The sequence below is a fragment of the Oncorhynchus masou genome, chromosome 24 (genome assembly GCF_036934945.1).
Source record: "Oncorhynchus masou masou isolate Uvic2021 chromosome 24, UVic_Omas_1.1, whole genome shotgun sequence".
NCBI lineage: Eukaryota > Metazoa > Chordata > Actinopteri > Salmoniformes > Salmonidae > Oncorhynchus > Oncorhynchus masou.
In genome coordinates, this window is record NC_088235.1 from 118059173 (window position 1) to 118086344 (window position 27172).

A 27172-nucleotide genomic window follows, 5' to 3' on the forward strand; every position below is an offset into this window, starting at 1 on the left:
GTTCCATCGATGTGGATAGGGGGGTTACTATTAGATAATGATGAGCCCTACTCTGCAGTAAGTAACTCAGCTAGCTATAATTTCTTAGCCCGTTTGCTATCATCAAGGTGTATCTGCAAACTGTGGTAATTGTTTGAGTAACATTAACAGATTGATAATAACAATTGTTTGTTTTGAGTTCAAGTACGAAAATCTTAGTTAATGGATTTCAAATTGCTGAATGTTAACTTGCTGAACACTGACAGCTGTAGCATACTAGTTACCCCACATTAGCGCAATATTCATATACTGTAATTTACGACACTGCACTGTATATGTGTGTATTACTAGCACAGATGTAAACAATGTTAGGCTAAATTGGGAACCGATCTCTCTTATCTGATTAACTCTGTTAACTTTAGGCCTTTGGCTCCAGACAGTTAACTGAGTGACTCAACTTTCATAAAAGTTGTTAAGGAAACCTAAACCCGATGCGAAATCTTAACTTAGTTCAAATATGCTTTCGCCAATCGCGAAAGGAGCTTGTGGAGCTGTGGAAATATTATCTTTGTTACGCTCGCCCCTATGAAGAGGGAACGCAACACCCTGCTACAACTCAACGTGACGTGAAAGACGTATGGACTGTAGATGTGAGTAAGGATGACAAGACAGAATTTACCGTTTACTAGGAATTTATTCCTTCACGGTAATATGGGGAAAAGGCTGGACGGAACCAAAGCACAGAAAGTAAATATCAAAGCCCCCTCTCCTATCTAACCTGCCTACCCACTACTTACCTAACTTAGCATCACCTGGTGCACTAACCAAAATACAAGGGGTGGTCTGCCCAGGTCTTACCTAGTGTGCCTAGATAGTGAATGTTGTAGCGACCCACACAGACAGCTGTGTGTTTATGTGTTAGGCTAGTAGGTGGTTGTGTTGTACTTACCAGTTCCCAGTGTTCACAGGGTCCGACATGCCAATCAACCTGCTATCTGCCAATCACGGGAATGCCTGGAATGTTCTGATGCCGAGCATCCTGGCGGTTGGCGGAGTGGCGTGGAGGGGGGTTGGACAGGGGGATGGAGCATTGGAAGTTAAGACCAGGTGTAGCCTTTGTTCTCTCTCTTACTTCTGGGCTTCACAAGAGAAGGTCACGGTTGGCTTGTGGGGTATCTTTCATTTATTTGGCGTGGGCTACGGCCAAACAGTAGCCTGTGTAAAGTTGGGTTAATTAACCGTCAATTCTTAAACTCAACCCTCTGTCTGGACAATTGTTCCTTTATGATCTAGTCAGGTCATTACAATATATTACAGGTATATGTATGCCTGCGGGCCTCTTGCCTAAGCACTCCCTAGTTGCCTTCCCCTTCCCCCCCTGGGAACAAATTTAAAGAATATTACAAACCACTTCACAACAAAACTGGGGAAAAAACTAACTCAGGACATTAAAGAAGCTCTCTCTGAGCAACAAACTAACACAGGACATACCAAATCTCTGAGCAACAACCCAACATGATATAAGCATCAGCCTCCTCTCTCTCAGCAAAAAATAAATAAAAAATCTCTCTCCTGAACAACAGAACACTGACTTTTATAACTGGAGAAGGAGTCTAGGATTCTGCTGTAACTTGACGAGGGGGCGGGGTCAGCTCCAATTAGCCGTGGAGTCGACCAATCAGCTGCTTGGGAGATTTCAGGAAGCCATCTACTAAAACACACACTCAAATACACAAACTACAACACAGAAAATAGGAAACGGAACATTCTTCTGTATGTTCTTCTTCTTCTGTATCTAGCAACCAACAGTAATATTCTCTCTTCCTCGATTTGAAAAATGTGCCGCCGAAAGTCAAAATAAATGCTTCTTTCAACAAGAGGTGAAATGAGATGTCAATCAGCATTAAACTGCCAGTAGCGAATGACATATCTGGGACACCCCTCTGGCTCCGCCCCTGGTCCTTATTGAACCTCAGATTGTTGTCTTTTCATAGTCATTTTTCCATGTCCGATCCCTCACTGTCCTGGGGCCTGTTGCACAAAACTAGGATAAGGGATTAAGCCAGGATATCTTGGTGATCCTGGCTCAATTGATCCGTAATCCGGTTGCACTAAAGATGGATAGGGGGCAGGAGGATATGTTATGGTATAAATTACCATGGAGATTTATTCTGTGGAGCTAGCCTGCTCCAGACCAGGCTAAATTCCAGGATCTATTTAATCTCATCCCTAATGTCAGTCAGCAGTCACCACAAATGGAAACCAATAGTTATTTCACTGCTCACTATACATTGTTATCACATATAACTAGACCCACTGTTATTAAACGTTTGTGATCATTAATTTCAATGATTTTGGATAAAAAATGATTTTTAGATGATGTTGCTATCATTAGATAATTTACAGTTTCCCATAGACTATAAGGCTATATATAAAATGATAGAATATTAGGGCCACAGAGGAGAAAAAAAACACAAGTCATAATATTGTAACCAGTTGTTTTAGAGGACAGTTGTTAAAATGACAGATGTGGGGCATTTCGTGAAATTGTACTTCAGTATGGTTTCATAAACCAAGACATGCTGATGTGCCAGAATATTAAGTATCACATTGTCATAAGTATCAAAACTGTAAAAACAATATGTAGCTTTTCTGCAGAAAGAACCAGCCTCATAAATGTATGACTTTATCCTTTTTCTTCAGTGTGCCCTAGTACTCTGTCATATAAACAAATACACATTCCATATGAATATAAAAACACAATGTGTAACATTATGTTCCTTTATTGAATAAGGACAAAACAAAGCAGGTAAACCATCAGCTCCTTTCGAAACTGAAGTCACAGTGACTCTACAAGATGGAAAGCACAGAATCCAAGCATATTATACAAAATGATACATACACATTCAAAGGTCTGTATATAACACACCCTGCATGTCTGCACACTAAAATAAATGCAGGACAAATCCATACACATCAACTGAACAGACAAATGAATGGATGCAGTAGCCTCCCTGCAGCCTTGTATTACACACAGTATACCGCAAACATCATAAGAGGCCAAATTCGTCAAAAAACGAACCCAAAAAAACCCAAATTCCTCTGCCACCGCAGGACATATTTAACCAAAATTGAAAGCACACATACTAACTAAAATAATTCAACACATATTGGTCCCTCAGCAGCCGACCACTGTCGTCATCAGGGAAGATTGCCGGATTGTCCCAGTCCATGGCTGGTGGCACTCTGGGGGCCCTCTCCTTCCTCAGGCAGGCCACATTGTGGAGGACAGCACAAGCCACAGTAATATCACATGCCCTAACAGGGCTGACCCTTAATTTGTGAAGGCAGTGAAAGCGTGCCTTCAGGAGGCCAAAGGTCATTTCAACTCTGGCCCTGGTCCTGGCATGGGCATGGTTGTAGGCCTGCTGTGCTTCCTGGGGGTCTGTGAAAGGTGTCAGGAGAAAAGGCTGGCAGCCATACCCCCTGTCTCCCAGCAACACACCAGAGAATTCACCTGTCAACACAAAATCTCATCATTACTACCTCATAAACACAGTGATATTCTTGACACAGCCATGATGGTTATAAATGGGGGTTGTGTGGCTTACCTTGTGATAGATTTCAGAGGCCCGAAAGATTCTGGAGTCATGGACTGAGCCAGGCCATTTTGCCACAACATTGCTGATCACACAGTCAGCATTGCAGACCATCTGAAATCATAAGATGAGGAATATTACACCAATCAATGCACATCACTGGCAATGCAGAGTGTTCGTCAATGGACAATATCAAAAAGTTATGTTCACCTGAACATTAATGCTGTGAAAGGATTTCCTATTCACAAAATCGGCCTCATGGGCACCTGAGGGGGCTTTTATCCTTATGCGTGTGCAGTCCACTGCACCAATGACATTGGGGAAACCTGTCACACAAAGTAATGAGTATCCTACTATGTGTTAACAGTTGTCCTGTAATTTGTAGCACAATCTTACCTGCAATCCTATAGAACTCCTCTTTGATGTCACAGAGTCTTCTGTGGCCAGGGAAGGAGATGAAGACATCTGCTAATGCTTTGATAGCCAGACACACACTCCTTATTGTGCGGCAAATTGTGGCCTTGTTCAGCTGTTCTGCATCCCCCACTGAGTACAGGAAGGCTCCACTAGCAAAAAAGCGCAAGGCCACACAAACCATTTGCTCCACACTCAGTGCATGGCTCCGTGCAGTGCGGTGCTTAATCCTGGGACCCAGTAGTCTGCATAGATACCTGATGCCATCTGCAGAAAACCTGTATCTTTCATATAGATGGTCATCAGGGAAGGCCAGTGGGTCCAACCGGTCCCTGAAGACCCTTTCTCGCCTGAAGGCTCTCCTCAGCACAAGTGCTTCTTCATCCACCACATCTCGCACGAATGGGCATGCCATTGTCAGAGCAGAAAGGAACACACAATTTTGGGCCTTCATATAGGCTAGTGGCCACACCTGGTGCTGGGGGGGTGGGCAAAAGAGGACGATGACTTGGTTGTACTGATTGCTGGGAAAATTAAAAAAACCTTAGAAAGATGCCACCGTCCTGTGTGCTCACAATAAGAGCTCATATGTCATGGCTCACTTGACTTTACGAGAATATACCTAATTTTTATTTTGAGCTGTGTCATCTTCTTGGAGCTGGGGGAGGAAAGAAAAATAATGATTAATACATTTGTGTTACAGTTAGCATACAGTGTACATTGAAGGCATATCTCACCTCCCTCTCAAGTTTTTTTATTTCAAGGTCCAGTTTCCTAATTGTCCTCTTTTTTATTTCGGACTCCAGTGCAAGATTTTCCATCTTTTTCTTCTTGTACTGAATGTCTATGTCTGCCAGTTCTATTTGGCGCCGGAGGTGGTTGCCATACAACTTTCTGATAGCTTGTGAGCTCTGTGAACACAATACAATTAGCGCAGCTGGAATTTGGCAGGATGTGGTGTCCTTTTATTAATACGCACTATGTTGCCAGGCTGGTTTTCCCACTGTATAGCATCTGGGTCCTGTAAAATAAATTAGATTTTTTGATTTTGATGAGGACTCCTCACCATTGTAGAGTAAATAGTACTTTCACAGTCTTAACATGATACCTCATGCCTTCTGGAATCCAGAGAGATGGTCTCCTCCTCATCATCGTCTCCATCATGTGTAGTTGCTGCTGCACTGGGGCCTTCACCCTATCACATTTAATCGGATTCATATTGAAGCTAGTAGACAAGACATGCCAGGCCTACAGTATGCCTTTGATGGAGTACTCACTGGATCAGCATCGTCTGGTGCTTGTGCTGGTGGCTCTAACAGGAACACAGTGCTGCCAGACACTGCAAGGCAATAGGTAAACCAAAGTCAGACAGTCCAAATTGATTCAATATGAATGTGGTTGTATCCCATGTAGAGATGGAAGGACATACCTTGAATGAAGCGGGTGGCATCTTGGGAGGAACCTATGCTCGTCTCTTTCCCCCAGGGATCCCCTCTAAGACGGGCCTGCCTTTATTTAGCTCCAAGGCCATGTCCTCTGCTGGGGTAAGGTCAGCCTTTGGTGACCCACCACCCGTGCCTTGTCTGTGGGTATTCTTTTTCACTGCTAAAACAGTACAGACAATGTGTGAGCAGGCACCTTCTGGGTACAATATATGCTTGTGCTTTGTTAAATATTAGTCAGGGACCATACCATTCTGCAGAATGTTCTTGTATTTGATTTTGACCTGCTGCCATGTCCGTTTTGGCCCGTTCATGTTTAATCTACACACACACACACACACACACATTTAATGGAGTCACACTGCAAAAAATTACTTGGTATTTTTGTCTTGTTTTCAGTAAAAAAAATAAAAAAAATTATCATAGCTTTATACAGTGTGATGGAGTTACTTTACACAATTTCACTCATATCTGCAGTGCATTTCAATTAAAAATTTAACCGTTTCATAATTACAGTACAACTGCATTTTTGGAGATGTGAATTAAATATTTGAATTGTAATTGTGATGTTTCAGCGGAGCGGTGAGTGTGTAATTGTGCACTACTTACGCATTCAGGCGGTCTGCAATACTTTGCCACGCTTTTTCTCTTTCCTTTATCACTGTGGCGGTGTTGCCTTTCTTCTTAATTATATCTTTTACCTCCTCGTATGCCTCCATGAGGATTTGTGCTTCCGACGGGGAAAAGTACGCGGCTCTAGTTGCCATGGTAAATCAGTTAATCTGTGGCGGGGTCTATTTGAGTGAGCCGTGAGCGCGCACCTATCCAGGATTGGTTTCACCTGGTTTAATGAATCCGTGTCTGCTCATCCTGGCTTGGTCTTTGTGCAACCAATTAAGCCTGGACGCACATGTTTTGGCTTCATTGAGCTCAGCTGAGTCATTTATCCCGGATGTCTTAATTCTACTTTTGTGCAACAGGCCCCTGGAGATGAATCTCATAATCACTGGACGCGGTGGTTCTCCCCATCTCTCAGCCTACCCCGGCTGTCACGGATCCCTCTGGAACTTTCATTGCGAACACCATAAGTGTGCCCCCTATTCCCACTGATTGTATAAGTGTGCCCTTTATTCAACATGTTGGGGTTGATTATTCTTACAATGTCCGTTGGTGCGTGTGAGTACCTGTGCTGTGTGTTTTGGGCTTTCGTGCCATTGTGGATTGCCAGATGATTACGGGTCTCGTCCCGTGTGACAATAGTTGTGCGTGTGTGTATTTATTCAAGGTACTCCTCGCTCTTTTGTTTGGGTTTCAACCCAGTGTTTTTGTTACGTGTTTGTTTGGTCTTTGTCCCCGTGCTTTTACACCGCACGGCGTAATTTGGGCTAAATAAAAAACCCGATTACGCATTCCTGCTTCTATCTCCCGAATCATTCATGCCAACGTGACACAGGCGGTGCACCACATCCAGAGAACCTGCAACAACATTTTGCTCACCTGACTATTGTCCTGCAAATGTCCTTCACTTTTGCTTTGATGTTCTCCTCAGCTCTTTCTGCGATTCCGTAAATTCGAAGATTCCATCTCCGACCCGACCGGTCAGTCTCGTTTACCATTTACTCCATTTCAGTGAGTTTCTTCTCTTGCTTTGCAACCTGAGTTTTCAATGTTGCGTTCTGCTGCTTCAGATTTTTTTACTTCCTCAGAATTCAAATCAATCGCTTTCTTCAGGTTAATGATGCTGACAGTGTTTTTTCACCAAGTCCTTGTCGTCATCTGCGCTCTCTTATTTTAGCAGCGAGGATACGGATGATGTTGTCCTGTAGCTGGCTCAGTGATGGTTCGCTTCTCAGCCCCTTTGGAAGTTGCTCCCAGGTTGGGCTATTCGGGCATGACTGCAAGCATATGAATGAGTTTCAGCAAAAGCTATTTCCTCCTTGGAAGTCTGACATCCAATATCTCCGCAACAGTTTGGTTATGATCTTAATCCATACTGCTAGCAATGCAGGTGTTTGCGATGGCTTGATTAATGACACAATTATTCAAAATAGCTACATTGTATAGGTATATAATTTTGTTTGTTGCAACTGCAGCCTAAAATGATTAATGTGAGAACCGCTATTGTTTCTCAGCTATAAATGTTACCTCATCAACGTGTTGAGTTTGTCATGACGTATACAGATCTATGCAAACAACGTCAGTTATTGACCGAAGAGAGGAGGCTGGGCTTGGTGAACTTTTCTCTCTTGGCAGTGTCACTTGAGCGAGTGTCGAGACATACATGCCATACCGACTCTTCGATTTTCCACTTTTTGAACAAACCGTCAGATCTGGACTAAAATCCTTCTTTTGAACATGAGGTAGGTGAAATAGCCTTCTAGAGCACTGTGCCCTGGGTAATATGAGATGTGGATCTCATCTTTTTCACTTACACCAGGAAGCTACTCTGAAAATATAGTTTACCAATCTATCAATTACTTCACAATGGAAGAAGTTAAACGGCACTAAAGCAACCCTTAAATATGCACTGTGCAGAAATTGCTCCTGGTTGCTAAAATTATCATAGTTAACCTAATTTCAGTGTATGTAACAGAACAAACAGTCATTATGTAGAAAATCATTGTACCATCTACACCCTTGTGAAATATACATTTCCATAACTAAATATTGTATTTTCAGCTGTTTGAAGCAGGTTTACAAAACTGAAAGTAAAAGACAAACTAATCTTAAGAACGGGAAGCATAGAAATAGCACACAGAACAGCTCTACTGCTTCTTAGATCTGCTTTCAAAGAGAATGAAAGATCTATGACTCACATTTCTATGTGAATTTGGTGCGGTCCCCCAAAAAGCTTTAAGAAAAATATAGTTTACTTAACTGGAGTTACTTTTAAAAATGAGTTTGCTACATCCAAATACTTAGTTAAAAATTGTCTTATGCAAATCTGGAATGTCATTGAATACAAATTGCAAGAACAGATCACTATTGGGTCATATGTTACCACAAGGTAATTTAGCCTATTTAAAAACTTTTTAAAAGTGAGAATTAGGCACTTGTGACTGTGAAAAAGGAAATGATTGCCTATGTCAACCAAGTATTGTGTAATTCCAGTAGTTACCTACACCCCTAGATGGCAAAAAAGTAATCAACTACTGAAAACACTACCTAGATTTGAATTTGTTCAACTACCACCAAGCTACTGCTAAAATGGAGCTAAATTACTAGTTGAAGTGCATGTAGTTAACTACTCTCCAATACCTTTATGTATCCACCGCAGTACGTGATCTGGTAATGTTTCTTTCCCAACGTTTAAATGTTATTGTTAAAGATTTGTTGCAATAAAAAAACTAATAATTTCCTGAAAATTTTGTTCTGAAAGTACAATTGCAAGGCGCGTCTAGCTCTGGTCCAGGTGCGTCTTCTAGCTCTAGTCCAGGGTGTAATGCACATGCATGTAGTATTTTTCCATGTCAAGAATCAGAAAGTCAACTTCTGACATTTTAAATTCAGTGTCACAATAAAAGCTTCTGAAAGTTCATTTTGATAACTGACAGACCGTAGATCTGAACACAGGAAAGCGACAGGAAGAGGCACCAATCGAAATTGCACTCAACGCAGATTTTTGCGGTTGATAGGATAGATGTCTCGGGGGCAGTTTCTGTGCACCTTTGCATGCGCTGCTGCTCAGGCAGGGTGTGACCATGTCAAGCAGAATGTGAACTGTTGGAAAATATGAGTTCAGCTTCTGTTCTGAATCAGGGTCAATGCTACTGCTGTTTCAGTGGAAAACGTGACTGACTACAATGACTTCATCAGCGAAACGTTCTGAGATGTATAGCCTCTAGGCCAGGGGTCTGCAACAGGCGGCCTGCGGGCCAAAGCCGGCCCGCAAGTGATTTTATTTTTACATTCTCTTTATGCCTTTATTTATGGTCAATTTGCAGTGTGTTCATTATTTTCCGTCCCCTGACCATTTGCTCTGACAGCTGAATCATCTAGTTACATACCCCTGCTTCAGGCTTTGTGCATCACACCTGGAGATGGAACAGATACCTCTTTCCCAAACCATAGTAAATTATAAATACTCCGATTCAATCAAGCTGTCAAAAACCCAAACCTGTCCTCACCTTAAATATTTTATTAAATGACTCAGGTTTCATTACACCAATGTAACCATGTAAAAACACAAAAACATCTGATTGTTGGTTATCCGTCTATGTAAAAACACAGAACTTCTGATTGTTGGTTATCCGTCTATGTAAAAACACAGAACTTTGTAAAAGGGCTGGAATGTTGTGTACCTGAATATTGTAGTTGCCCCGAGACTACCTGAGGCCAGCCAGCTTTCTCACATATCATAAACTTGAACTTTTATAACTCTGGACTGACTGTATGGTTTCTAACCTAGAATTTATAAACCTGGACTGTGTGCCTGCATGATGTGTCCCAAATGACACCCTTCACTCTATATAGTGCCCTTCTTTTGCACTAAATAGGGAATAGAGAGCCATTTGAAGACATGTATGCCTACAATCAAGACACATTTTAACATTAAATGAGGATATGTTGATGGTTTGGTTTCCCATCAGTGAGAGTCGAGTTTGTATTTCCACTGAACTCGCATCACGTCCTCCTCCTCCCCACTAGTGCTACTAGATAACAGACTATACTGCTGGTAAATTACTGCTACAGGTTCAGAAAAGTCCCTATGAGCAGAGTAGCTGTAGGTGGCACTGCACGTTGACTCAATAGCCTTTACATTTTAAATTAATTTGCCAAAATGACTATATCAAATCAAGCTTTATTAATGCAGCACATTTCAGACATGGAATGCAAAACTAACAAAACACGATGAAAATAAAAGCTGAAATAGTTACTACACAAAACATAAGCTAAACAAAAGAATGACACAAACTGAACAACTAAAAAGCACGCTAAGGAAAAGCAAAGCTAAAAATGTGTTTTAAAATCCCTTTTAAATATGTCCACAGTTTCAGCCCCCCTCAGGTTCACTGGCAGGCTATTCCAGAGGGTGGGGGCATAGTAACTAAAGGCTGTCTTTCCATGCCTCTTGGTTCCCCTCAGGTTCTCTGGCAGGCTATTCCAGAGGGTGGGGGCATAATAACTAAAGGCTGTCTCTCCATGCCTCTTGGTCCCCCTCAGGTTCTCTGGCGGCTATTCCACAGGCTGGGGGCATAATAACTAAAGGCTGTCTCTCCATGCCTCTTGGTCCCCCTCAGGTTCTCTGACAGGCTATTCCAGAGGGTGGGGGCATAATAACTAAAGGCTGCCTCTCCATGCCTCTTGGTTCCCCTCAGGTTCTCTGACAGGCTATTCCAGAGGGTGGGGGCATAATAACTAAAGGCTGCCTCTCCATGCCTCTTGGTTCCCCTCAGGTTCTCTGGCAGGCTATTCCAGAGGGTGGGGGCATAGTAACTAAAGGCTGTCTCTCCATGCCTCTTGGTCCCCCTCAGGTTCTCTGACAGGCTATTCCAGAGGGTGGGGGCATAGTAACTAAAGGCTGTCTCTCCATGCCTCTTGGTCCCCCTCAGGTTCTCTGGCAGGCTATTCCAGAGGGTGGGGGCATAATAACTAAAGGCTGCCTCTCCATGCCTCTTGGTTCCCCTCAGGTTCTCTGGCAGGCTATTCCAGAGGGTGGGGGCATAGTAACTAAAGGCTGTCTTTCCATGCCTCTTGGTCCCCCTCAGGTTCTCTGACAGGCTATTCCAGAGGGTGGGGGCATAGTAACTAAAGGCTGTCTTTCCATGCCTCTTGGTTCCCCTCAGGTTCTCTGACAGGCTATTCCAGAGGGTGGGGGCATAGTAACTAAAGGCTGTCTTTCCATGCCTCTTGGTTCCCCTCAGGTTCACTGGCAGGCTATTCCAGAGGGTGGGGGCATAATAACTAAAGGTTGCCTCCATGCCTCTTGGTCCCCCTCAGGTTCACTGGCAGGCTATTCCAGAGGGTGGGGGCATAGTAACTAAAGGCTGTCTTTCCATGCCTCTTGGTCCCCCTCAGGTTCACTGGCAGGCTATTCCAGAGGGTGGGGGCATAATAACTAAAGGTTGCCTCCATGCCTCTTGGTCCCCCTCAGGTTCACTGGCAGGCTATTCCAGAGGGTGGGGGCATAGTAACTAAAGGCTGTCTTTCCATGCCTCTTGGTCCTAGGCTTAGGGATAGTTAAAAGGCTGTCTCTCCATGCCTCTTGGTCCTAGGCTTTAGGATAGTTAAAAGGCTGTCTCTCCATGCCGCTTGGTCCTAGGCTTTGGGATAGTTAAAATGCTGCCTCTCCATGCCTCTTGGTCCTTGGCTTTGGGATAGTAAAAAGGCTGTCTCTCCATGCCGCTTGGTCCTAGGCTTTGGGATAGTAAAAAGGCTGTCTCTCCATGCCGCTTGGTCCTAGGCTTTGGGATAGTAAAAAGGCTGTCTCTCCATGCCGCTTGGTCCTAGGCTTTGGGATAGTAAAAAGGCTGTCTCTCCATGCCGCTTGGTCCTAGGCTTTGGGATAGTAAAAAGGCTGTCTCTCCATGCCGCTTGGTCCTAGGCTTTGGGATAGTTAAAAGGCTGTCTCTCCATGCCTCTTGGTCCTTGGCTTTGGGATAGTAAAAAGGCTGTCTCTCCATGCCGCTTGGTCCTAGGCTTTGGGATAGTAAAAAGGCTGTCTCTCCATGCCTCCTGGTCCTTGGCTTTGGGATAGTAAAAAGGCTGTCTCTCCATGCCTCCTGGTCCTTGGCTTTGGGATAGTAAAAAGGCTGTCTCTCCATGCCTCCTGGTCCTTGGCTTTGGGATAGTAAAAAGGCTGTCTCTCCATGCCGCTTGGTCCTTGGCTTTGGGATAGTTAAAAGGCTGTCTCTCCATGCCGCTTGGTCCTTGGCTTTGGGATAGTTAAAAGGCTGTCTCTCCATGCCGCTTGGTCCTAGGCTTTGGGATAGTTAAAATGCTGCCTCTCCATGCCTCTTGGTCCTTGGCTTTGGGATAGTTAAAAGGCTGTCTCTCCATGCCTCCTGGTCCTTGGCTTTGGGATAGTTAAAAGGCTGCCTCTCCATGCCGCTTGGTCCTAGGCTTTGGGATAGTTAAAAGGCTGTCTCTCCATGCCGCTTGGTCCTAGGCTTTGGGATAGTTAAAAGGCTGTCTCTCCATGCCGCTTGGTCCTAGGCTTTGGGATAGTTAAAAGGCTGTCTCTCCATGCCGCTTGGTCCTAGGCTTTGGGATAGTAAAAAGGCTGTCTCTCCATGCCGCTTGGTCCTAGGCTTTGGGATAGTTAAAAGGCCAGAGGACCTGAGGGACCTACTGGGTACATAACTTAAAGCATGTCTGATCATGTATTGGGGTGCATAATCATGGATTGAGTTGAAAACCAATAGAATAATCTTCAAATTAATTCTAAAACTCGCAGCCAGTGCAGAGACCTTAAAACTGGTGTAATGTGTGCTCTCCATCTGGTCTTGGTCAGTACCCACGCTGTAGCATTCTGTATGTTTTGCAGTTGACCAATGGCTTTCTTGGGTAGACCAGACAGGAGAGCATTACAGTAGTCAAGCCTGCTTGTAATGAAAGCATGGATGATTTAAACAGTATAACATGACCAGACAGGAGAGCATTACAGTAGTCAAGCCTGCTTGTAATGAAAGCATGGATGATTTAAACAGTATAACATGACCAGACAGGAGAGCATTACAGTAGTCAAGCCTGCTTGTAATGAAAGCATGGATGATTTAAACAGTATAACATGACCAGACAGGAGAGCATTACAGTAGTCAAGCCTGCTTGTAATGAAAGCATGGATGATTTAAACAGTATAACATGACCAGACAGGAGAGCATTACAGTAGTCAAGCCTGCTTGTAATGAAAGCATGGATGATTTAAACAGTATAACATGACCAGACAGGAGAGCATTACAGTAGTCAAGCCTGCTTGTAATGAAAGCATGGATGATTTAAACAGTATAACATGACCAGACAGGAGAGCATTACAGTAGTCAAGCCTGCTTGTAATGAAAGCATGGATGAGTGTCTGTCATCCTGAGAGAAACGGCTGCACCTTGGAGATGTTCCTCAGGTGGTAAAAAAGCTCATTTGGTCACATTCCTAATGTGGGATTCCAAATTTTGTAAAGAATCTAAAATAACTCGTTTTTTTTAACCTGGTGTTTTATCTTTATTTCCTGTGAATTGAAATGTGCGGCCAGCTTCTCTCTCTGTGCTTTGGCTCCAACAATAAGCACCTCGGTCTTGTCTTGATTTAGCTGGAGGAAGTTGTGAGTATTTCAATCACTAATACTGTCTAATAATTTATCCGTGGAGCTGAAATCCTCTTGTGACACAGACATGTAAAGTTGTGTATCGTCTGTGCAAACGCGCCACATTTAGATGTGGAGGAAAGCTCACATAACTTTGCTGGGGTAGGATTTATGAGACCATCAATGGTCTAGAAGAGCACTGAAATTATTCTCATTAGTGATCGTTATAAAATGACCCCATTTGGCATTTCTAGTTGCTCTCAGAATATCATAGTGGACCTGCAACTTTGCCTTTCTCCACTTCTGCTCTGTCTTTCTGCAATGTCTCTTTAATTGATTAGTTTCCTCGCTCATATAAGGGGCTCTCCATTTGGATGTGTCCTTTTTCAACCTTAATTGAGCTATGGCATCAACGGTAGTCTAGTGGTTAGAGCATTGGACTAGTAACCGAAAGGTTGCAAGCTCAAATCCCCGAGCTGACAATATAAACATCTGTCGTTCTGCCCCTGAACAGGCAGTTAACCCACTGTTCCTAGGCCGTCATTGAAAATGAGTAATTTGATAGCGTTTCTTAATAATGCGTTCAGTATTACCCTGTGCTGTGGGCAACAAGGTAGTATAAAGCAACAATAGAGGATATGTCAATAGAAAGCCCCTTGGTAATAACCAGGTCCAGAGTATGGCTGTGGTTATGGGTGGGCCCTGTAGAAAGCCTCTTGGTAATAACCAGGTCCAGAGAATGGCTGTGGTTATGGGTGGGCCCAGTAGAAAGCCCCTTGGTAATAACCAGGTCCAGAGTATGGCTGTGGTTATGGGTGGGCCCAGTAGAAAGCCCCTTAGTAATAACCAGGTCCAGAGTATGGCTGTGGTTATGGGTGGGCCCAGTAGAAAGCCCCCTTAGTAATAACCAGGTCCAGAGTATGGCTGTGGTTATGGGTGGGCCCAGTAGAAAGCCCCTTGGTAATAACCAGGTCCAGAGTATGGCTGTGGTTATGGGTGGGCCCAGTAGAAAGCCCCTTGGTAATAACCAGGTTCAGAGTATGGCTGTGGTTATGGGTGGGCCTAGTAGAAAGCCCCTTGGTAATAACCAGGTCCAGAGTATGGCCACAGTTATGGGTGGGCCCAGTAGAAAGCCCCTTGGTAACATGGTCCAGAGTTTGGCTGTGGTTATGGGAGGGCCCAGTAGAAAGCCCCCTGGTAACAACCAGGTCCAGAGTTTGGCTGTGGTTATGGGTGGGCCCTGTAACATGATTGACTCCAAGGCCATTGAATTTATCAATATATTTGTCAACATAAATATTAAAATCGCCCAACACAATGATTTTATCCAAATTCTCAAGGACAATAGACTATAGTTCGGAGAAATCAGTAAAGAAAGTGGGGCAGTACTTTGGTTGCCTATACAGGGTTATGGTCAGCACTGGTGGCTGACATTTAAACAGTATAACATGATACTCTGGTCTGGTGGCTGACATTTAAACAGTATAACATGATGCTCTGGTCTGGTGGCTGACATTTAAACAGTATAACATGATGCTCTGGTCTGGTGGCTGACATTTAAACAGTATAACATGATGCTCTGGTCTGGTGGCTGACATTTAAACAGTATAACATGATGCTCTGGTCTGGTGGCTGACATTTAAACAGTATAACATGATGCTCTGGTCTGGTGATTGACATTTAAACAGTATAACATGATGCTCTGGTCTGGTGGCTGACATTTAAACAGTATAACATGATGCTCTGGTCTGGTGGCTGACATTTAAACAGTATAGCATGATGCTCAGAAGACTCAAAGTCACCAAATGAAATGTCCTCCAGCTGATAGCATTAGTAAAAATATAGGCTTCCCCTTTTTCCTTTTCTGATGGAGTATGAAAAGCTGTAGTCTGGGGGGTGGCTTCAATAAGAGAGGCACTACAGTCTGAAGACAGCCATGTTTCAGTGAGAAACATGCAATCAGCTTTGCACTCAGTAATGAGGTCATTCATAAGAAAGGCCTTACTCCTGAGTGGCCCAGCGGTCTAAGACACTGCATCGCAGCGCGAGCTGTGCCACTGGAGATTCTGGGTTCGAGTCCAGGCTCTGTCAGCCGGCCGCGACCGGCGCACAATTGGCCCAGCACCATCCAGGTTAGGGGAGGGTTTGGCCGGCAGGGATGTCCTTGTCCTATCGTGCACTAGCTACTCCGGGCGCGGTGCACGCAGACATGGTCGGCAGGTGTACAGTGTTTCCTCCAACACTTTAGTGCAGCTAGCTTCTGGGTTAAGTGGGCATTGTGTCAAGAAGCAGTGCGGCTTGGTTGGGTTGTGTTTCGGAGAACACACGGCTCTCTGCCTTCGCCTCTCCCAAGTCCGTATGGGAATTGCAGCGATGAGACAAGACTAACTATCAATTGGAAACCACAAAATTGGGATGACCACATTTTCTGACCGTCTCCAATCTATCAGAATGGTAGGAGATAACAGTTTGAATAAACTGGCGGAGTTAAAGGAACATAAATAAGGTTACTCACAATAACCATAGCCTGTCTGAGGTATGTCCTGGGATATGTGTCCTGTCTGAAGTATGTCCTGGGATATGTGTCCTGTCTGAAGTATGTCCTGGGATATGTGTCCTGTCTGAAGTATGTCCTGGGATATGTGTCCTGTCTGAAGTATGTCCTGGGATATGTGTCCTGTCTGAAGTATGTCCTGGGATATGTGTCCTGTCTGAAGTATGTCCTGGGATATGTGTCCTGTCTGAAGTATGTCCTGGGATATGTGTCCTGTCTGAGGTATGTCCTGGGATATGTGTCCTGTCTGAAGTATGTCCTGGGATATGTGTCCTGTCTGAGGTATGTCCTGGGATATGTGTCCTGTCTGAAGTATGTCCTGGGATATGTGTCCTGTCTGAGGTATGTCCTGGGATATGTGTCCTGTCTGAAGTATGTCCTGGGATATGTGTCCTGTCTGAGGTATGTCCTGGGATATGTGTCCTGTCTGAAGTATGTCCTGGGATATGTGTCCTGTCTGAGGTATGTCCTGGGATATGTGTCCTGTCTGAAGTATGTCCTGGGATATGTGTCCTGTCTGAGGTATGTCCTGGGATATGTGTCCTGTCTGGGAAGTATGTCCTGGGATATGTGTCCTGTCTGAGGTATGTCCTGGGATATGTGTCCTGTCTGAAGTATGTCCTGGGATATGTGTCCTGTCTGAGGTATGTCCTGGGATATGTGTCCTGTCTGAAGTATGTCCTGGGATATGTGTCCTGTCTGAAGTATGTTCTGGGATATGTGTCCTGTCTGAAGTATGTCCTGGGATATGTGTCCTGTCTGAAGTATGTTCTGGGATATGTGTCCTGTCTGAAGTATGTCCTGGGATATGTGTCCTGTCTGAGGTATGTCCTGGGATATGTGTCCTGTCTGAAGTATGTCCTGGGATATGTGTCCTGTCTGAGGTATGTCCTGGGATATGTGTCCTGTCTGAAGTATGTCCTGGGATATGTGTCCTGTCTGAGGTATGTCCTGGGATATGTGTCCTGTCTGAAGTATGTCCTGGGATATGTGTCCTGTCTGTATGTTCTGGGATATGTCCTGTCTGGGTATCCTGGGATATGTGTCCTGTCTGAAGTATGTCCTGGGATATGTGTCCTGTCTGAGGTATGTCCTGGGATATGTGTCCTGTCTGAGGTATGTCCTGGGATATGTGTCCTGTCTGAAGTATGTCCTGGGATATGTGTCCTGTCTGAAGTGTATCCTGGGATATGTGTCCTGTCTGAAGTATGTCCTGGGATATGTGTCCTGTCTGAAGTATGTCCTGGGATATGTGTCCTGTCTGAGGTATGTGTCCTGTCTGAAGTATGTCCTGGGATATGTGTCCTGTCTGAAGTGTATCCTGGGATATGTGTCCTGTCTGAGGTATGTCCTGGGATATGTGTCCTGTCTGAAGTATGTTCTGGGATATGTGTCCTGTCTGAAGTATGTCCTGGGATATGTGTCCTGTCTGAAGTATGTCCTGGGATATGTGTCCTGTCTGAGGTATGTCCTGGGATATGTGTCCTGTCTGAAGTGTATCCTGGGATATGTGTCCTGTCTGAGGTATGTCCTGGGATATGTGTCCTGTCTGATGTGAAACGTCTATGACTTTTCTACCTTTATGTACCAATTCATGATACATCACTATGAAGAGAACTGTGTTCTGGTCATGATGTGTTTGTCCTACATTTTATTTTTAATCTCAGCCCCCGTCCACGCAGGAGGCCTTTTGCCTCTTGGTAGGCCGTCATTGTAAATAATAATTTGTTCTTAACTGACTTTCCTAGTTAAATAAAACATTCATATCCATATTTATGCATTTCTGTGTACTACAGATCAGGGACCAGGATGTAATTCTGTTACCGGGTGGAAATCCACTTACTGCAGTTCAATAACCAACAGATTTTGGTGCCACCCCATTGTTTAGACATCTTTGAATCTTAACTCAGAGAAGATATTTAGGAGTTTTGGGAAAACGTGCCCACAGAGGGGAATTTTACCATCATTCTGTTACATCTGCACTATTGGAGAAAATGTTTTTTGTAAAATGTTCATTGTAAATTGTTCAAAGTAGTCCTTGTGCATGGAGTTGTATGGTTTGTTGAACTTTGAAATCATTGGTTTTAGCTCGGCATACTTTTACAGTGAAAAACCTGTCATTCTGTTACTGTAGAATTGCCCTCATTCTTTGCTAGCAGGCTGTGTGTTGCCATTAGTTACCTGTGATGTTTGTTTTAGCAGGCTGTGTGTTGCCATTAGTTACCTGTGATGTTTATTTTGGCAGGCTGTGTGTTGCCATACGTTACCTGTGATGTTTATTTTAGCAGGCTGTGTGTTGCCATTAGTTACCTGTGATGTTTATTTTGGCAGGCTGTGTGTTGCCATTAGTTACCTGTGATGTTTGTTTTAGCCGGCTGTGTGTTGCCATTAGTTACCTGTGATGTTTATTTTAGCCGGCTGTGTGTTGCCATAAGTTACCTGTGATGTTTATTTTAGCCGGCTGTGTGTTGCCATTAGTTACCTGTGATGTTTATTTTGGCAGGCTGTGTGTTGCCATAAGTTACCTGTGATGTTTATTTTGGCAGGCTGTGTGTTGCCATAAGTTACCTGTGATGTTTATTTTGGCAGGCTGTGTGTTGCCATAAGTTACCTGTGATGTTTATTTTAGCCGGCTGTGTGTTGCCATTAGTTACATGTGATGTTTATTTTAGCCGGCTGTGTGTTGCCATTAGTTACCTGTGATGTTTATTTTAGCCGGCTGTGTGTTGCCATTAGTTACCTGTGATGTTTATTTTGGCAGGCTGTGTGTTGCCATAAGTTACATGTGATGTTTATTTTGGCAGGCTGTGTGTTGCCATAAGTTACCTGTGATGTTTATTTTGGCAGGCTGTGTGTTGCCATTAGTTACCTGTGATGTTTATTTTAGCCGGCTGTGTGTTGCCATTAGTTACCTGTGATGTTTATTTTGGCAGGCTGTGTGTTGCCATAAGTTACCTGTGATGTTTATTTTGGCAGGCTGTGTGTTGCCATAAGTTACATGTGATGTTTATTTTGGCAGGCTGTGTGTTGCCATAAGTTACATGTGATGTTTATTTTGGCAGGCTGTGTGTTGCCATAAGTTACCTGTGATGTTTATTTTGGCAGGCTGTGTGTTGCCATAAGTTACCTGTGATGTTTATTTTGGCAGGCTGTGTGTTGCCATAAGTTACATGTGATGTTTATTTTGGCAGGCTGTGTGTTGCCATAAGTTATATGTGATGTTTGTTTTAGCCGGCTGTGTGTTGCCATTAGTTACCTGTGATGTTTATTTTGGCAGGCTGTGTGTTGCCATAAGTTACCTGTGATGTTTATTTTAGCCGGCTGTGTGTTGCCATTAGTTACCTGTGATGTTTATTTTGGCAGGATGTGTGTTGCCATAAGTTACCTGTGATGTTTATTTTAGCCGGCTGTGTGTTGCCATTAGTTACCTGTGATGTTTATTTTGGCAGGCTGTGTGTTGCCATAAGTTACCTGTGATGTTTATTTTGGCAGGCTGTGTGTTGCCATAAGTTACCTGTGATGTTTATTTTGGCAGGCTGTGTGTTGCCATAAGTTACCTGTGATGTTTATTTTGGCAGGCTGTGTGTTGCCATTAGTTACCTGTGATGTTTATTTTGGCAGGCTGTGTGTTGCCATAAGTTACCTGTGATGTTTATTTTGGCAGGCTGTGTGTTGCTGGGACTTGACAGGAGCTGATCCTCCAGTGGCAGACAGAATGATGCTGCCCACTCCCTGTTACTCAACCACAGCTACTAACAGGTAGGCCTACATGCTACAGTATGTCCTACTATGGGGCATTTCCATGTAAAAGGACACATGAGCACCAACATGTGAAATTCATAGGAGCTTGTCAAATTAAAGATAAGTCTATTTTTTTGGCGAAATTAAGGCATAAATACATTTTAACCATTTTCCATCGTAATAATTTAGCAAAAGTGTTTAATTTCTGGTCGAACAGATTGAAAAGCGGTCTTACAAAACGTTTAGCAGAAAAAGTCTTAAAATGATATTAGAATACATCAATACACAATGTTGAGGTAAAGCCTAGTGGTTAGAGTGTTGGCCTAGTAACCGGAAGGTTGCGAGTTCAAACCCCCGATCTGACAAGGTACAAATCTGTCGTTCTGCCCCTGAACAGGCAGATAACCCACTGTTCCCAGGCCGTCATTGAAAATAAGAGTTTGTTCTTAACTGACTTGCCTAGTTAAATAAAGGTAAAAAAAAAATAAAAAAAAAATAATATCATCATTTAGTGTGGAGAAATGACCTGCCTTCTGTAAGTTTGAGGACCATTGCCTTGTCATACTATTACCAACAACAGCGGCGCAACTTTGGTTTTAGAAATGGGGGGGACATAATTATTATTATTTATTTTTTTATCCAGTCGGATAAACACTCCAAACAGCCTGACCGCTTGGAGGCGTCCACATGGTCCTAAAGCAAACCTTTGCCTGTTTTGTATCACATTCCAATGATAAAACTGGCGGGGACAGAAATGCCACATACTGTTTCTTGAAGATATTTTCTAGTTTATCTCCTTCATGAAGAGGAAGGACAATGAAAGTTTACAGAAATAACAAGGTAGACCTACCAATTAGTTATATTATTTTTACTGATATCAAGTTTTATATCAGTGCTGTCACTAAATTGGTAATGGAATTACTGAAAGATTTGTAGGGGAGAGTGGGGTAAGTTTAGCCAAAGGGTTAGTTAATTCACCACTTGTTTCTAGGAAACCATGTCACCATTTCATGGAGTCTGTGAAGGAAGACACCAAATGGAAAAAGTGTTAAGCAAGTCGGTCCAAAAACACAGATTTTTTACAAAGTCAAATAAATTTTACGCAGCTTTTTTTGAAAGATCACGTAAGTAGAACTGCATAAGTGTTGCTCTCCACTTTCTGGGGGATGAGTTTTGAAATCAGTGGAATTAGAGTATGATAGCTAAGGAGATGGACAATATTCTGCCGTTTGATTGCAAATGAATTCATTAGGCCCTAATATGGATTTCACTTTACTGGGAATACAGATATGCATCTGTTGGTCACAGATACCTTTAATAAAAAACTAGGGGTGTGGATCAGAAAACCAGTCAGTGTCTGGTGTGACCACCATTTGCCTCATGTAGCGTGACACATCTCCTTCACATAGAGTTGATCAGGCTGTTCATTGTGGCCTGTGGAATGTTGTCCAACATGCTCAATGAGTGACATGTCTGGTGAGTATGCAGGCCATGGAGGAACTGGGCCATTTTCAACTTCCAGGAATTGTGTACAGATTCTTGCGACATGGGGCCATGCATTATCATGCTGAAACATGAGGTGATGGCGGCTGATGAGTAGAACAACAATGGGCCTCAGGATCTCGTCACGGCATCTCTGTGCATTCAAATTGCCATTGATAAAATGCAGTTGTGTTCGTTGTCCATAGCTTATGCCTGCCCATACCATAACCCCACCATGAGTCACTCCGTTCACGACGTTATCATCAGAAAACCGCTTGCCCACACAATGTTATACGCCTGGTCTGCGGTTGTGAGGCCGGTTGGACGTTCTGCCAAATTCTCTAAAACGGCGTTGGAGGTGGCTTATGGTAGATAAATTAGAACTTATCTGGCAACCACTCTGGTGGACATTCCTGCAGTCAGGATGCCAATGGCCTCAACTTGAGACGTCTGTGGCATTGTGTTATGTGACACAACTGCAAGTTTTTTTGGCCTTTTTATAGTCCCCAGCACAAGGTGCACCTGCGTAATGATCATGCTTTTTAATCAGTTTATTGATATGCCACACCTGTCAGGTGGATGGATCTAGGCAAAGGAGAAATGTTCTCAAATTTGTGTATAACATTTGAGAGAAATGCACTTTTTGTGTGTATGGAAATTTTCAGGTATCTTTTATTTCAGCTCATACATAGTATTTTTGTAACGTTGTAACGGTTTTGACTTGAGGTTATTATTTATAGGGGTGCCAGGTAGGTTGTGCCGACCAGAGAAAACATTGGTTTCTCTTTTTAGTTTGGGAGGGAATGAGTCCCATCTGGTCCGTCAAGTCTACACCAATACAAAGGACTTGTGCAAAAGTCAGGATGGAAATAAACTTTTCATTTACATTTAAGTCATTTAGCAGACGCTCTTATCCAGAGCGACTTACAAATTGATAAACCCTTAAAACATTGGAAATAACTTCAAAAACAACTATATTATTTTGCGTGGGTTGTATTAGCAACATCAATGATTACACACACATTATTATATCACAATGAGTTCTGGTTCTTCTAGAAATGTCCTGTACCTCGGGCTTAAAAGAGTCCAGCCCGGTAAAGGAGTTCAGGGAACTCCCGTGACCTTAGTCACGCAATGTTTGTCCGTTCATTCAAGTGTAGCGTAAACCCAGTATTAATCATACAATCCATATAACAATTATTTCCCCACAGAACTTTAAAGCGTATCAACTCTTACTAAGTCCTCAACTACAACTAACTACATAAATCACCACCATATACATCACATCAAAACAAATGAAATACCGTATACAAAAAAGGTGGTAGTCAGTCGGTCAGTCAGACAATCCAATCCGCCAATAGATCTCCAGCAGAGAAAGGCCACGAAGAACGGAGAGTTGTAGTCCACGGAAGCAAAGAGTAGATCCGATCCTGGGTAAACTAAACACACGTTTAACGGCAACAAAACAACGGAATAGAGAAGCTTCCGAACTGAGGGTTGAACACATCCTCCTTCACGTCTCCATCACAACCCCACTTTTGCGCTGCTGATGCTGGCTATTTAATTGGGAATTAAAGGGAAAGCGCCTTATTGGAAGGAGCTGCACTGAGACGGTTCAGAAAAATTCAGGTCCGTCACAACGTGTCATGCAAATTAACTCAAGATGGTGCGTTTTTTTTCTTCCAGAGCAGCCCTCATCATGTCCCGTGTATACAAATGTAAAACAAGCAGGGGTCTAGCACCCCTTGAGTTTCTTCAGACAACAGGAAGTGAGCGATGGGAAGAAGTCGAGCAGCAGCAAGGGATATATTTTTTTGACAATGACACTGAAGAGGTACATTTGACAAAAAAAGATGAAGGAAAAAGGAAACCGCACACTGCTCTTCATAGTATCACTGATATTTAATAATCTTACGTATTCGTCGGAGCTTTTGTGAATTTCTTAAAATTTGCACCCTTATGTGGACCTCGCCGCACCCACATCTGTGAAAATCTAACGGTAGAAATGAGTAGAGAGTAGCAGATGAACACAAGGTCTGATAACATGAAGTCTGAGCTTGATAAACATATCAAGAATCTCACGGACCAGTTTGATGGGCTGGAAACAACATCTGTCCCAAACAACTGGTCAAGAAATGAAAGGGTAATTGATATTGAACAGAGAGATACCACACCCCCATTCCATGAATTACACTTTGACCTTACACTTCAAACAACCCTCATCAATTTTGGAATGAAATCAATAAACTTTGACGGAAAAGTCTTGTGATAATTCCCATGGAAATCATACTGGAAAATGCTGAATTTGAAAATACAAAGAATTGTGTATTAGATAAGTGGGAGAATGATTTTGCTAACCTGTTTTCAGGGAACAATATAGCATCTGTGTTTGATGACTTCTTAAATGATACTTGTAACTTAAATAATTGGATGGGAATTAAGATGAATAGGGCTGGATACACCTGAATGCAAAATGTACTATGGAGGAAGTTGGAGGCTGTTGAGAAAGCAGGAACAAGAGAAGCAAACAAGAGAAGCATCAGGAACTTGGTACAGAGTCATCATTAACCCAATCCCAAAGTCATCAAAGAATGATCCAGGCTCCCATTCAATTACAGAGGCATCAGTCTTATTAGCAGTCTGCAGTTATACTCTGGCATCAGTCTTATTAGCAGTCTGCAGTTATACTCTGGCATCAGTCTTATTATCAGTCTGCGGTTATACTCTGGCATCAGTCTTATTAGCAGTCTGCGGTTATACTCTGGCTTCAGTCTTATTAGCAGTCTGCGGTTATACTCTGGCATCAGTCTTATTAGCAGTCTGCGGTTATACTCTGGCATCAGTCTTATTATCAGTCTGCAGTTATACTCTGGCATCAGTCTTATTAGCAGTCTGCGGTTATACTCTGGCTTCAGTCTTATTAGCAGTCTGCGGTTATACTCTGGCTTCAGTCTTATTAGCAGTCTGCGGTTATACTCTGGCTTCAGTCTTATTAGCAGTCTGCGGTTATACTCTGGCATCAGTCTTATTAGCAGTCTGCAGTTATACTCTGGCATCAGTCTTATTATCAGTCTGCAGTTATACTCTGGCATCAGTCTTATTAGCAGTCTGCGGTTATACTCTGGCATCAGTCTTATTAGCAGTCTGCGGTTATACTCTGGCTTCAGTCTTATTAGCAGTCTGCGGTTATACTCTGGCTTCAGTCTTATTAGCAGTCTGCAGTTATACTCTGGCTTCAATCTTATTACCAGTCTACAAGTTGTCCTCTGGTATCTTAAACAACAGGTTGACTCAGTATTTGGAAATGTCAGGTTTCCATGTAGACGAGCAGAACGGGTTTTGTAAACTCAGGGCTGGTGTCGTGGAAATAACCATACTCAGTTAATATAATATACTCAGTCAATATTAAATGAATCATTCTTTATAAACAGCAAGCTGGAGAGGTCACAGTCAAACTTAAATGCATAAAGTACAGGTCTGAAGTGGAATCTATCGGGGCAGTCCTGTTACTTCTCTTATATACTGCTTACGTAGGACGGTTCATAGGATTGGTTCTTGCATGTGATTGGCACGTTTCCTAGGATTGGTTCTTACATGTGACTGGCACGTCTCCTTTCTTAACTTATATAACATGTTCTGGACGTTCTGCCAAAAGGTCTGAGTGGGTCATGACCGTCTCCCCCTCATATCTCTCTACCCAGCACCTTACAGGAACCAATGATAGTATGAGACTAGATGTTCAAGGCGATACATTTTCCCTCCACATTTCCTACTTTTATCACTTCTACGATAATAATGGTAAAAAATGTATGCGATAAACACTTACAAACCCTTCATTCTGGGTTATACAATTCTTATTAGTATGATAATGCTATCTTCACAATAAAGGTTATACTTCTATTAACGGGAGTGAATTGATCAAAAATACACACACAGCATGTTAACACAAACTAAGAAAAAAAACACATGCTGCAGCTAGGGCTGTGGCGGTCACAAAATATCGTCAGCCAGTGATTGTCAAGCAAATAACTGTCCGTCTCACAGTAATTGTCAGGTTCCTCGACTCCTCTAACCGGGGTACCTGATCCTGCTGACTCCATTCAATCAGTGAATCAGTGTGTTATTCTGTCAGGATGTGTATGAAGGCGAAGTCAGGTGCAGGAGAGCAGAGTATGATTAAATAAAGAACACTTTATTAAAGTTCCAAACCAGGAGCACAACAAAACAAACACGCTCAAAAAACGGAACAATAAAGTAAAGCGCTTAACGAACATCACTTGACATGAAAACAATTACACACAAAACATGATGGGAAACAGAAGGTTAAATACAAGTAGATTGATTGGGGAAATGAAAACCAGGCGTGTATGGAAACAAGACAAATGGATATATGAAAACCAGGGGTGTATGAAGACAAGACAAATGGATATATGAAAACCAGGTGTGTATGAAGACAAGACAAATGGATATATGAAAACCAGGTGTGTATGAAGACAAGACAAATGGATATATGAACACCAGGTGTGTATGAAGACAAGACAAATGGATATATGAAAACCAGGTGTGTATGAAGACAAGACAAATGGATATATGAAAACCAGGTGTGTATGAAGACAAGACAAATGGAGCGGTGATGGCTAGGAAGCCGGTGACATCGAACGCCGCCCGAACAAGGAGAGGAGCCCACTTCGGCGGAAGTCGTGACAGTAATTTACCATAATTAACATAAACACATTTAGTATCTCCTGGCTTCCACACATATGCCAAATGACTGTGGGCAATACTAGTTCGTTTAGCACACAAGATTTGTTTAGAATTCCTTGGCATTATTTGGTATTATTTTATAGTATGAAGAACACAATTGAACAAAGCTGAATAAAATTGAAAGGATATTTTCTCCAAAAGATTTGAGGGAGTGTGCAGCTGCGGCCACTCTGAGTGGTTAACAAAGGAACAGGTCCTCCTATAAGCTGCATGTAGAGTTATTAATGTAACTTTAGTTGTTCTACAAACGTTGGGCTATAAATGTTTTTCCGTTTAATATATTGTAAGACTGCATGATGAGACAAACATTTGCATAAAAGGCATGAGCTCTGCTTTGTTTTTTTGCACAGGCTGTGTACACACTACATCAGTCTCTCATTCACAATTTGACAAGCACTTGTTCATGCCTCACATTTCCCAGCGGCATCCCCTTTGTGTGGCCATAATGCACCCTAAAACAATCCATGCCTTTTACCGCCAGTGGCCGTTGTGCTCTTGGCCCAGAGTGCTGCATTGTGTCCTTCAAATCAAATGTATTTATAAAGCCCTTCGTACATCAGCTGATATCTCAAAGTGCTGTACAGAAACCCAGCCTAAAACCCCAAACAGCAAGCAATGCAGGTGTAGAAGCACGGTGGCTAGGAAAAACTCCCTAGAAAGGCCAAAACCTAAGAAGAAACCTAGAGAGGAACCAGGCTATGAGGGGTGGCCAGTCCTCTTCTGGCTGTGCCGGGTGGAGATTATAACAGCACTCCCTGATTGCTGCCTGCTCCGAAGCACCTCTCACTCACATGGCTCATGTGATCGGGTCTTTCTCACAGGCTACAAGTGAAGACAGACACATCGGGGAAGCGGAGTCCATATCCAATTACGAGGTGCATAATTGAAGATATTGGAAGAGGCTATACTCCTGTTGTAAAGACAAGCAATGTGCTTAATATTAGGAAAGTTGAGTTGT

General features: G+C 43.0%; 1 protein-coding gene and 2 long non-coding RNA genes across 6 annotated transcripts in view; 1 reads left to right on the plus strand and 2 right to left on the minus strand.

Annotated features, from left to right (window-relative positions):
• Positions 1-2754: 2754 nt before the first annotated feature.
• On the minus strand, positions 2755-4363 carry LOC135511782 (uncharacterized). Of its 2 annotated transcripts, none has more exons than XR_010451317.1 (3): positions 3975-4363; positions 3591-3692; positions 2755-3496 (listed from the first exon to the last, which is right to left on the minus strand). It is a non-coding gene; the product is annotated as an uncharacterized LOC135511782 (long non-coding RNA). The 2 variants fall into 2 exon arrangements; XR_010451318.1 differs by lacking the exon at positions 3975-4363 and adding an exon at positions 3789-3861.
• A 1064-nt stretch (positions 4364-5427) lies between these two features.
• On the minus strand, positions 5428-7399 carry LOC135511783 (uncharacterized). The gene is made up of 3 exons (XR_010451319.1): positions 6932-7399; positions 5685-5755; positions 5428-5597 (listed from the first exon to the last, which is right to left on the minus strand). It is a non-coding gene; the product is annotated as an uncharacterized LOC135511783 (long non-coding RNA).
• A 294-nt stretch (positions 7400-7693) lies between these two features.
• traf3ip2l (TRAF3 interacting protein 2-like) overlaps positions 7694-27172 on the plus strand; it is a 151546-nt gene continuing 132067 nt past the window's right edge. For 2 of the 3 annotated variants that reach the window (XM_064936252.1, XM_064936254.1), the window contains exons 1-2: positions 7694-7794; positions 19892-19986. In XM_064936252.1, the coding sequence (XP_064792324.1) occupies positions 19943-19986 (44 nt within the window). In that variant the 5' untranslated portion in view covers positions 7694-7794; positions 19892-19942. Of the gene's footprint in view, positions 7795-19891; positions 19987-27172 lie in introns of those variants that run through there. The other variant, XM_064936255.1, reaches the window with a different exon arrangement.